This window comes from Microcaecilia unicolor, chromosome 1 (genome assembly GCF_901765095.1).
Source record: "Microcaecilia unicolor chromosome 1, aMicUni1.1, whole genome shotgun sequence".
Taxonomy (NCBI): Eukaryota; Metazoa; Chordata; class Amphibia; order Gymnophiona; family Siphonopidae; genus Microcaecilia; species Microcaecilia unicolor.
Genome location: NC_044031.1, coordinates 483,747,681 through 483,760,349, shown reverse-complemented (window position 1 = coordinate 483,760,349; position 12,669 = coordinate 483,747,681). Strand labels below are relative to the sequence as shown.

The window sequence follows — 12,669 nt, the reverse complement described above, 5'->3', positions numbered from 1 at the left end:
GCGCCTAAGAGATTCCATGTCCAATAAGCGGATAAAAAAACGCATGAACAGACCGTGCACACGTAACTTTACCTGGATTCAGTGGAGGCATTCCTGTGGCAGGGCTGCTGAGGGTTTGCATTTAGATGCATACGTTTAAAATTACAAGCAAAGTAGGTATATAAACTAACCCATAAAATGAGTGTGTGGTGAAGAGCAGGTGTAAATTCTCTGAGGTAACTTTTAAAACAAAGGTATGCAGTGTTTTCTGTTTTGAAAATTTTCCAGCTCCCTCCTATTTACACATGTGCCCAATTCTAAAAGAACTTCCTTTGTTCAGTGCTCTTTCTCCAAATCTGATTACTGCTATGCTCAGAGTAACTCTATTCAGAACCACCCATTCTCACCCCTGACTTGCAGCTGCTCCAGACCCAAAGTTCAAATTTCATTAGTGCTTGATTTACCGCCCTTTAGGGTCCTTTCAGAGCACTTTATAATAATAACATGTATAAGACAGAAGGGAAATACAATCTCAGACAGGAAAGAGAACAGATAATCTGGCACATTCCACGAGTTTCCTGACTTGAATTCTTCTCACTGGTGGGCTAAGGAGGGGGATCAGAGTTGGAATGCATCCTTAAAAAGAAAAGTTTTGAGATCTGTTTTAAATTTGGCAAAAGAGCATTCTAGAGGTAGGGTTGGTGGGAGAAGTTCCAGAGGGTAGGGCCACTTACACTAAGCACTCATCACTGGAATTCCTGATTATCTAGCTTCCAGGACAATCCCTTATGTCCATTCAGAGTCTTAAGATCTTTGAAGGACCACCAGCTGTGGTTCTTCCTAACCACTCAAGGGCTCATTTTGAATCACCCAGAAAGAGTGCCTTTTAATTTTTAACACCCTCTCTATGGAATGCCCTTCCCTTGGCCTTTCGATCTGAGCAGTGCTTCTGCAAATTTAAAGCTCATTTAAAGATATAGTTTTTTTACCCTTGCCTTTGTGGACTTGCAGGGATACGAGTCCCAGTGATGGGGGGGGGGGGGGGGGGGGGTTCTGTACTGGACAGTAGTGTAGCCTATTTGCTATCTTGCAGTTTGCTTGTTTCTCTGGATAAATCATATCTGTCCTGTACCTTATGGAGTTCCTTTCTGCCTGTTTAAATTTTACTGTGAATCATCTTGATTTGTTTTGTAACTAAAGGCGATCTTATCAAATGTCAATAAACCATAAACCAGAAATATTTGTGTATGTATAAAGTCAAAACAGTTCTAAAGGACGACACAAAGAGGTAGTTGGCTTGAGAGGATCCAAGGTTCTTAGATGTGAGATATGGTAAGAATAATCATGGGCGGTAGGAAGGGGTCCCTGAATAATATGTCTTATGTACAAAGGTGAGGATCTTGAAAGAGATTCTGTGTGAAACGGTAGTCAATGTTCTTTGTGAAGTACAGGGGAGACATGATCATATTTCCTACAGTATATAATTAATTTAATTTAACAGCTATATTTTGCACAGCGAATATCCTTGACTTCTGAGCCTAATAACAGAGAGTTCCAATAATCTAGGCGATTTAAGACAACCGAGTATATGTATCAGCTGGTACAGGAGCCAACCAGAGGAGGAAAAATTCTAGACCTAGTCCTTAGTGGAGCACATGATCTGGTGCAGGAGGTAACGGTGCTAGGGCCGCTTGAAAACAGTGATCATAATATAATCAGATTTGATATTGGCTCTGGAGTAAGTACACATAGGAAATCCAATTAGCATTTAACTTTCAAAAAGGAGAATATGATAAAATGAGAAGAAAAGTGAAAAAAAAAATTAGAGGAGCAGCTGTAAAGGTCAAAAATTTACATCAGGCGTGGATGCTGTTCAAAAATACCATCCTGGAAGACCAGGCCAAATAAATTCCCTGTATTAAAAAAGGAGGAAGGAAGACAAAATGACAGCCGACATGGTTAAAAAGTGAGGTGAAGGAAGCTATTAGAGTTAAAAGAAAATCCTTCAGAATATGGAAGAAGGCTCTGATTGAAAATAATAAAAAATAGCATAAGGAACAGCAAGTCAAATGCAAAGCGCTGATAAGGAAGACAAAGACAGACATTGAAAAAAAGATTGTGCTAGAGGCAAAAACACATAGTAAATTTTTTTTTAGATATATTAAAAGCAAGAAGTCGGCAAAAGAATCAGTTGGGCTGCTAGATGACCAAGGTAAAGGGGGCAATTGGGTAAGACAAAGTCATAGCGGAGAGATTAAATTAATTCTTTGCTTTGGTCTTCACCGAGGAAGATTTAGGAGAGATACCAGTGCAAGTTGTAATGGCGCAATTTGACAAATTGAAGAGTAGCAAATTGCCTGGACCAGATGATATTCATCCCAGAGAACTGATAGAAATGAAAAATTAACTTGCAGAACTATTATTAGTAATATGTAATTTATCTTTAAAATCATGCATGCTACTGGAAGATTGGAACCTTTTTTTAAAAATCGGCATTACATTGGCCACCCTCCAGAGGTGATCCAGGAAATTATAGACCGGTGAGCCTGACGTCACTGCCGGGCAAAATGATAGAGACTATTATAAAGAACATAATTACACAGCATAATCCAAAAAAAGGATTAATGAGACAAAGCCAACATGGATTTAGTGAAGGGAAATCTTCCCTCACCGATCTATTACATTTCTTTGAAGGGGTGAACAAACATGTGGATAAAGAGCTGGTTGATATTTTGTAGCTGGATTTTCAAAAGGCATTTGACAAAGTACTTCTTGAAAGACTCCAGAGGAAATTGGAGTCATGGGATAGGAGGTAGTGTTTTATTGTGAATTGAAAACTGGTTAAAAGATAGAAAACAGAGAGTAGAGTTAAATGGTCAGTAGAGAAGGGTAGATAATGGGGTTCCCCAGGGGTCTGTGCTGGGACCGCTATTTTTTAACATATTTATAAATGATCTAGAGATGGGAGTAACTAGTGAGGTAATTAAATTTGCTGATGATACAAAGTTGTTAAATCGCAAGAGGATTGTGAAAAATTATGAGACTGGGAGACTAGACATCCAAATGGCACATGACATTTAATGTGAGCAAGTGGAAAGTGATGCATGTGGAAATGAGGAACCCGAACTATAGCTACGTGATGCAAGGTTCTATACTAGGAGTCACTGACCAGGAAAGGGATCTAGGTGTTATCGTTGATGATATGTTGAAACCCTCATGCTCAGTTTGCGGTGGCAGCTAAGAGAGCTTGAAGAAAAGACAGCTGAGGGGAGATATGATAGAGGTCTATAAAATAATGAGTGGAGTGGAACGGGTTGACTTGAATCACTTGTTTACTCTTTCCAAAAATACTAGGACTAGGGGGCACACAATGAAGCTACAAAGTAGTAAATTTAAAACGAATTGGAGAAAATATTTCTTCACTCAACGTGTAATTAAACTCTGGAATTCTTTGCCAGAGAATGTAGTAAAAGCAGTTAGTTTAGCGGGGTTTTAAAAAGGTTTGGATAGCTTCCTAAAAGAAAAGTCCATAAGCCTTTAATAAAATGGACTTAGGGAAAATCCACTGCTTATTTCAGCAGCATAAAATGTATTGCACTGTTTTGGGATCTTGCCAGGTACTTGTAACCTGGATTGGCCACTGATGGAAACAGTATGCCTTCAGTCTGTCTCAGAATAGCAATACTTATGTAATTATTAGTTTATAAATTGTTTTACTTAAATTTTTTTTAATGATATTAAAAACTGTTACATTATGTTTACGTTTTAGGAGTGCCTCATTATTACTAAACAATTATATCCTTTTTAATCTTTTGTGGGATTGTCACCAGATTCCATCACAGAACATTCTTGTCTGCATGGTGCTGTGCAGTCAGCAACATCCTGAAACACATGAATATTGATGACACAATGACTAAATAGTGGTGGGAGGACCTGCTGCAATACTGTTCATCTCAGGAAGATTATAAACAAACCTTCTACAAGCTGCTAAAGGAATCTATTTGTCATTCTGCTTTCTTTTATCTGGTCCCCTCTCTTTGGAATGCCCTCCTACTAACCCTCCATTCTGAGCAATCCCTTAGTCATTTTAAATCTTTATTGAAGGCCCACCTGTTTAAATGAGCTTCTCCCTTTGTTACTCTCCCTGGGGGTCCAGGTTTGGAGCCACAGGGGGGCATAATCGAAAGAGGCATCCAAGTTTTCATGAGGACGCCCTCGCAAAACGTCCAGATGCAGGGCCAGGGAAACCCGTATTTTCAAAACAAGATGGATGTCCATCTTTCATTTCGATAATACAGTCAGGGATGCCCAAATCTTGAAATTTTGGTCATCCTTAGAGATGGTCGTCCCTAGACTTGGTCGTTTCTGATTTTCAGCGATAATGGAAACCAAGGATGTCCGTCTTAGAAACAACCAAATGCTACCCTTTGGTCGTGGGAGGAGCCAGCATTTCTAGTGCACTGGTCCCCCAGACATGCCAGGACACCAAACGGGCACCCTAGGGGGTATTGCAGTGGACTTCAGAAATTGCTTCCAGGAACATAGCTCCCTTACCTTGTGTGCTAAGCCCCCTCAAAACCCACTACACACAACTGTACACCACTACCATAGCCCTTACTGGTGAAGGGGGGCACCTAGATGTGGGTACAATGGGTTTGTGGTGGGTTTTGAAGGGCTCACTGTTTCCTCCACAAACGTAACAGGTGGGGCCTGGGTCCGCCTGCCTGAAGTGCACTGAACCCACTAAAACTGCTCCAGGGACCTGCATACTGCTGTCATGGACCTGAGTATGACATCTGAGGCTGGCATAGAGGCTGGCAAAAAATATTTTGAAAGATATCTTTTGAGGGTGGGAGGGGGTTAGTGACCACTGGGGGAGTAACGGGAGGTCATCCCCAATTCCCTCTGGTGGTCATCTGGTCATTTTGGGCACCTTTTTGTGCCTTGGTCGTGAGAAAAACATGACCAGGTAAAGTCATCCAAGTGCTCGTCAGGGACGTCCTTTTTTTTTTTTCATTATGGGTCGAGGATGTCCTAGTGTTAGGCGCGCCCAAGTCCCGCCTTTGCTACTCCTCCGATATGCCCCCTCGAACTTTGGCCATTCCTGCGACAGCAAGCAGTTTGGAATGTCCAAAATCGGCTTTCGATTATACCGATTTGGATGACCTTGTGAGAAGGACGTCCATCTTCCGATTTGTGTCGAAAGATGGGCGTCCTTCTCTTTTGAAAATGAGCCCGACAGTCTACTTATTTAATTTAATTCTACTTTTAACACTATCTAATTTTAATTTCACTTAATACTTTTTTCTTCTTCTTTTCTTTCTTTGTATTTTGTAGTTCCTTTCCTCCTGGTTTTATCTGGCTATTGTGCATAGCTCTGATGTGATTGTGAAAGCTGGTGTAAGAAATCTGTAATAAACTAGACTAAACTAAGCAGAATAAAACACCCACCTGTGACAATGAAAACCATATTGCAACAAAGAAGACTGTTGGAAGCACTCAAGGGAGCCTGCATTACCCCTTTTATCCTGAGGCAACACATCCCCACTCCCCTGAAATCCTACTCCTTTGCCATGAAGACCATACTTTAAAGAAGGATAACCCTGAGCATAGAAGGTCATTTTTCATTTTGTACCTGTTGGGAGAAACAGGAACGAGCCGACTGCTCTGTGTATCCAAAGGAAGGGCCTTCAAAAACGGCGGTGGGCAGCTTGAGCACCTCTCGCAAAAACATGTCGTACCTTCCATAAACCATCACCCCACTGGAGTCCGAAATCATGGAGAAAATATCTGAAGGAGGAGGAACACAACAGACAGGACCAAATCATGATTTCTGAGATACTAAAGAACCTTTCCAGTGATTATATATCTATATCTATATACACACACAAACACACTATTGGGTTTGATATTCAAAGTGATTTAACCGGGCAGAAGACAGTGCCTGCTTAGGGCAGGGGTGGTCTGAGGGCGGAGCTTAGGCAGATCTGTTAGTAGTGATATTCAGACTGCTAATAAGATTGAGTTCATAATGTTATGACAGCAAAAAGGCTGTCCTAACTGCACTGAACAGCTAGCATGGGATTTACTGTGCATTAGACCTTAGCTCAGACCAGCACAAGCATCTACCAGACATTAAGGGGCCCTTTTACTAAGCTGCGTATGTGCCTACGTGCGCCACAATGGAGTTACTGCCCGACTACCGCGTGGGTTCTTGCAGTAATTTCATTTTTGGTGCGCATCCAATACGCGCGTCTGAAAAATATTTTTTATTTTCAGGATCATGTAACGGATGCGCGCCATGTGGCATTTGACGTGAGTAGGTCATTACAGCCCGGATTCTTTACCGCTAGGTCAATGGCTGGCAGTAAGGTCTCAGACCCAAAATGGCCACGCGGCAGTTTTGATTTTGCCACACGTCCATTTTCAGCAAAAAAAAGGCCATTTTTTACAGGCGCGCTGAAAACGGATCGGCACAGGTCCAAAACCCGCGCCTACACTACCGCAAGCCATTTTTCAGCGCACCTTAGTAAAAGGACCCCTAAAACAGCCAAAAAAGCAAAAATCCCTCACTAGATGTTTAACGTCAGAAAGAACTGGGCATGGTCAGACGCGTCATCAGCTGTGACAGCAAGCATGCGGGTCTGTACTGTGTGCTAGCTGCCATGACTGCCAAAAACAAAACCTAAGCAACTATGTTCTGTTACAGAGTAGGCTCCTACCAAATGCCCTTGGGGAGCCTAAACGAAGGCAGTCAGTTATAAACTTATCCTCTAGGAAAGCCTAGGAGAAGATGGTAAGTAGGCACCTACTTTGCTTTTTAAAATATCAGTGTTATGTGGCACAGACATTTACACCAGCCTCTGGCAGGTGCGTGTGCTCATACCAATATCTGCCATGCTTATGCAATTTTACTCCTACTACTGCCTCACTGCTGCTCAGATACAGGAGGGAAAGGGTGCTGAAAGCAGGGAGCACAGGCAGCTGAATGGTGTGAGAGAGACAGATTAAGACAGTACAGCCCCTCTTTCAGTTTTCCAGCCACGTACTTGTGGCTGGTGTTCAATCATGAGACGGTGTTTGCAGTTCTACCTGTATTTGATATTGGTTTATACTCTCACTATGAAGGCGGCCAAGGAAGGATGGTGTCAAACCTGTGACTAAGGCAACATCTCTTGCCAGACTGAAATGCTTGGAAGGATATGCTGGATCCAAGCAACTCAGTAGTGAGTCTCCAAAGGACCTGCAATTCCAGTCCGTTACAGCAAAACAAATGTGAGGAGCTACTACCCACTTACTGGTTAAACCACCACCAGTAATAACTGCAGTTGTTTCTTGCAGCAGGTAAAGGGCAAATTCTGTATGGACTTGCGTTTGTTTGAAACAACACGGGAAATTTTAACAGAATTTCTCATTTCATTCGTGTTCAAAACAAAATTGAAAGAGGCTGTGACTGCAGCTACCAGCAGTCAGATAGTGCACAACATGTTGTGACAGCAGGTGTGGTGGCACTCCTTCTGACCCCCAATAAGATCCACGACCCTCCCCCTTCCTATGTCAACATCAACCGACTGACCCAAGCCAAACTCTCCCAAAGTCAACACCAACCCTGACACATGCTTAATACCCACGGTATCAACACAAAAGTCCCCCCCAACACAAGCCTCCAATGTCAACCCCAACCACCCAGATGTTCAACCTGATCCCCAATTCAACAACCCTGCTCCCCTTGAGCCCTGCCCTCCCTGCACCTTACATGGGGTCAATAAGGCAAAAATAATCCCCAAATAAATGCCCTGGCAATAATCAACTCACCAAAAACAAGCCAGAAGCTCAGAACGTGGATACAAAAATATGGGTAAGAGGTTGATGGCACACTGAATCCAATCTGATATATGTTATGACATCAATAGTCCTACACGGGGTCAGCATTGGTGGGGCAATAGTCCTGGGCAGCAGTGATCCTCTTCCACTGCTGCTCAGGTTGGCCCCAGTTTTGGCCCCTAGCAGTAGTCTTGTGGCACTACAAGTGCAGCCTTCTGTCAAGGGCCAGTGCAAAGGGAATCCAAGTAGAACAAGAGGTCTAGAGAATGGGGGAGGAGATTTCAAGGAAGACAAAGGCAGGATCTTAGAGAGTGGGGGGGGGGGGGGGGGCAAAGGGATAGGGAGTGGAGGGGGATGGTGAGATGGAGGGAGACTGTGAGCATAGGTTGGAGAAGGAAGGGGTGAGAACAAGAAAAGAAAGGGTGATAAGAGTAGGAGCCTGGATCCACTCATACGCTCTTCCTCTCAAGATCTTAGAGGGCAGCTTAACCACTAGGCAGACTATGTGATTGCTTAGGATGGCAGCTTCTAATGGTGGCAAAGAGAAGCTGCAGTTAAAGCAGAACAATAGGTCCTGACAGTCACACAAACTGAAGGAACTGTCAGTGCATACCTTTACCCACAAGGAGGGCAGGAAAATTATAAATATCCAATTTGACCAGGGAAATGGCTTTTAAAATTGTTCTCATTATGCATTCATATACAAACAAGGTTTAATATTTAAATGTATAATATCCAATTATGAATTTTTAATAGGATGGTTCTGGGAGGAACAAAATTCATGAGTTTATTATCAAAATCTCAGGAGGGCCTAGGAACCTGATCAAGGCTGTGCACTAACAGTTAATTGAGGGGTGCACAAGGCCATGTGCTTCTCACACATATACCCCCCTCGAATCCCCTCACTCTCGCACCCAGATAGAAACATAGAAAAATATAGGCAGATAAAGACCATTTGGCCTATCCAGTCTGCCCATCCATGCAATCTGTTCTCCCTAAGAGATCCTATTTACTTGTCCCAAGCACTCTTGAGTTCATATACTGTCTCCACCACTTCCACAAATTCACAACCCTTTCCATGAAGAAGTATTTTCTCAGGCTACTTCTGAGTCTATCCCCTTTCACCTTCATCCTGTGCCCCCTCATTCCAGAGCTTCCTTTGAATTGAAAGAGACTTGCCTTCTGTGCATTTATGCCATATAGGTATTTAAATGTCTCTTCCATATCGCCCCTCTCCTGCCTTTCTTCCAAAGTATACATATTGAGATCTGTCCCCATATGCTTTAAGACAAAGACCACTGACCATTTTAGTAGTTGCCTTCTGGACCGACTCCATCCAGTTTATATCCTTTTGAAGGTGAGGTCTCCAGAACTGTACACAATATTCTAAATGAGGTCTCACCTGAGTCTTATACGTGGATATCATCACCTTTTTCCTACTGGCTATTCCTCTCCCGATGCACACAAGCATCCTTGTAGTTTTCGCTGTCACATTTTCTACCTTAAGATTATCACATATGATCACACCCACGTCCCGATCCTCTTTCGTGCACAAAGGTTCTTCATCCCCTAAACCATATCGTTCTCTCTGGTTTTTGCAGCCCAAATGCATGACCCTGCATTTTTTAGCATTAAATCTTAGCTGCCAAATTCCAAACCATTCCTCTAGCTTCGCTACGTCCTTCCTCATGTTATCCACACGTCTTCTGATCCTCACTCTCACACAGATTACACGTGTCCTCTTGAACCCTCTACCTATATTCACACACATTCCCATCATCTCCCACCGTACTTTCACCTACACACACACTAATCCCCTCTTCACCCTCAAATCCCACTTGCATCTACACTATACCCCTCCCTCCCTCCACTTCCCCTCATCTTCAGGCTTCCTCGTATTCAGAGCATAAAACAACATAGTTTCTGGGAGCCCAGGATAGAGTATAGCAATTTGAGCCACTAAGGACAACATAGTGCCCCACAATCCAGAGCATTATACTGCAACCCTGGACTGCACAGAACAGGAAGCAGCTCCAGATGTCATTTTGCTATTATGCACAGAGTGTAAGGAAGCCTGGATTGGTGTGGAGTGGTGGTCGTGGAGGGGGGGGGGGGGGGGGGGGGGAGGGAATGCCATGCCAAGGGTTGTGCAAGTGATGCAGGGAGCAAATATTTCTCCTAGCCTAACATCTCCTCTCACTGGTGGTAATCAAAGCAGGCAGGAGAGAGGGCAACCAGTGAGCAAGTTGCACAGGGAGCAACTATAGCTCAGTATGGTTTTTTTTGTGTGTGTGTGGGGGGGGGGGGGGGGGGGGAGGGAATACATACCACCATCACATACACCTAGCTCTGTGGTCTACTGTCATGATCCCACAAGGAATTCCATGCAAAAGGCTGGATTTGCGGCCTTTCCTGTGGCATTGCCATACACCAGGGGAACTGACGATAAAAATACATTTATTCTTGTTTCATACTTTACCAATATCTTGGTGCTGAAAGTATTATACAGTCATCCAAGAAGTTACACGCAATGTGCAAAAAGCAAGTTTCAGAGACAACAAGAATTACTTACACCTTAATTTGTCCATCATTTTTCCTCCACATAGTGTGGCCAAGGCCATTTTGACAGCAAACACAGAAATTTTGCCGTGGCCTTCCCTGTATTAAGAAAGAAGCAAAAATGAAAGCAAAACTTATTACTTGAAATGATTTCCAATTCTATATTTTTATTTCAACATTTATGTAAGCGCCCTAAATCACGATGTTTTACAAATTGCACACAGGTACAATGAGAATAATTCTATAAGGGGGCACCTAGATTTAGGCACCAGGAACGAACCTATTTGAATCCTATTCTATATAGAAAAGTGGTTGAAAATGCACCAATATTTAAGGTGCAATCACTTACACCAGCCGTAGAGCTGGTGTAAATGATTGCACTGCAATTGTTAAAGAATGCACATAAATTATACTATTCTACAATCTACTCGTGAGTGTTCTCTGACCATACTCCACCCAAACTCTGCCCATGTGAACAATCACCTGCAAAGTACATGCCATTGAATACTGATGCTAAAATATGGTTTACTTGTGAATGTGTCCACTTACACATAGTAATATAGTAAATGACAGCAGATAAAGACATGAATGGTCCATCCGGTCTGCCCAAAAGTCACAATCATTATCAATTCCTGATTGAACTAACAATCCAATAGCAACAACAATTAACCAGAGAGTTGCACAGGGTCAGAAATTACACCCATCCCCGCCTATCTCCAATGGAATCTAACCCATACCCACCCGTACCCACTAAAATCCAGTCCATCTCCAACCATTTCCACATTTAATCTCCTCCATCATCACCCATACCCACAGGAGTCAACATTATTATTTACTTGCTCGTAGCCCTCTGTTTCCTCCCCAATCCCAAAAGCCTCCCATGGTTTTCTGAATGGTACTCCCTATTCAACAAGTGAGTGTTCCAGGTCTCAGTCTGCTGTTCCAGCTGCCTCTTTGGGCATTCCAAGCCTCATTCTGGCACACAAACTGCCTCTCTCCATACGTTCCAAGCCTCAGTCTGCCGCTCCAATTGTCTCTCTCAGTGCATTCCAAGCCTTATTCTGGAGTTACCAGAGATTTTGACTACACTCTCATGGGAATTCTACAAAAACGTCTTCTAGCCTTGTAAGAATCCCATGGCAACTTCTTCCAACCCTGCAGGAATCCCTAGGTAACTTCTTCCATACCCGTGAGAATCTCACAGATTCCATGGGATTCCCACAACACCCCATTCCCATGCAGCTCTCTACATTTTACTCATTAAGTTCTACTTTAAGATGTCTTCCCCTCCCCCACTGTGATACAAGCACCCGCACTCGTAAAATACAATATTAATGTGGTATAAAATACACATACTTGATCCTGATCTATTATTGCCATTTTTGGGGCTCAGACCATAAAAGTCTGCTAGTAATGGCTTTACTTCCCAACTCTTAAGAGTTGCCGTCAAAGCCCACCCTAGCCCATCCTGATCTGTCTTGCTGCAGAAGTCCTTCCAGCATAAAGAAGTAAGAATACTGGCATTTACACACATTCATCTAAAACTAGGCATCTCTTTAGAAAATTACCACCAAAGTCCTGGGCCTGGAGAGCTTATAATCCAGATAGGTATGTAATACCCTATAAAATGAGTATTACTAGAGTGACAGATTTCCAGAGCCATGGGGGGGGGGGGGGGGGGGTGGAGATGACCCTGCAAGAGGGCTGGGGTGGTAGATGTCCCTGGGTGGTCTGGAGTTGCCCGTATATTCCTTGCCATTAACCAGGAGGAGAGAGAGGAGAGTCCTAAAAACTGGAGAGATCTACTGGCTGTGAGAGGCAGGTTGCGGCTACAATAAAAGTGGCAACCGGGAGATAGTGTGTAACAGGTGGGTAGAGGAAGGCCCAACCTGGGCGTAGAGAACAGGACCCAGGGAGAGCCTGTCCCCGAACCAGGGTCACCACTGGAGGAGGGTCAGATTGGGGGGGGGGGGGGGGGGGGGGGGGGGGGGGTCTGAGAATGTAAAAAGAAGAGGAGTACAGCCTTTTAGGAAAATATCTTTCTGTAGGATAGGCATGGACAGGAGAAGCTGTAAATACAACATTAAATATCCGTACATATAATTCGGGGAAGAAGTGGAAAAGGGAGTTCCCCTTTGGGAATAATAACAAGGTCTATTTTGAACTGATAATTTGCCAGTTGCCTTTTGCCTGTTGCAAGAGTTCAAATAAAGAGTTGCATTTGTTTGAGATTTTTTTTTGAGTACTGCCTGGTTTGTGGAAGGAGCTGAAGGACCCCAGTCAGCTCCAGAGGGTAAAGTATAGTCT

At 43.3% G+C, this 12,669-nt stretch overlaps 1 protein-coding gene across 10 annotated transcripts in view; it reads right to left on the bottom strand.

The window, feature by feature from the left end:
* DTNA (dystrobrevin alpha) overlaps positions 1 to 12,669 on the bottom strand; it is a 567,561-nt gene that overhangs the window by 155,140 nt on the left and 399,752 nt on the right. For all 10 annotated transcript variants that reach the window (XM_030214003.1, XM_030214021.1, XM_030214069.1 and 7 more), the window contains 2 exons: positions 10,376 to 10,461; positions 5,615 to 5,769 (listed from right to left, as the gene is read on the bottom strand). In XM_030214003.1, coding sequence (XP_030069863.1) covers positions 5,615 to 5,769; positions 10,376 to 10,461 — 241 coding nt within the window. The remainder of the gene's footprint in view (positions 1 to 5,614; positions 5,770 to 10,375; positions 10,462 to 12,669) is intronic.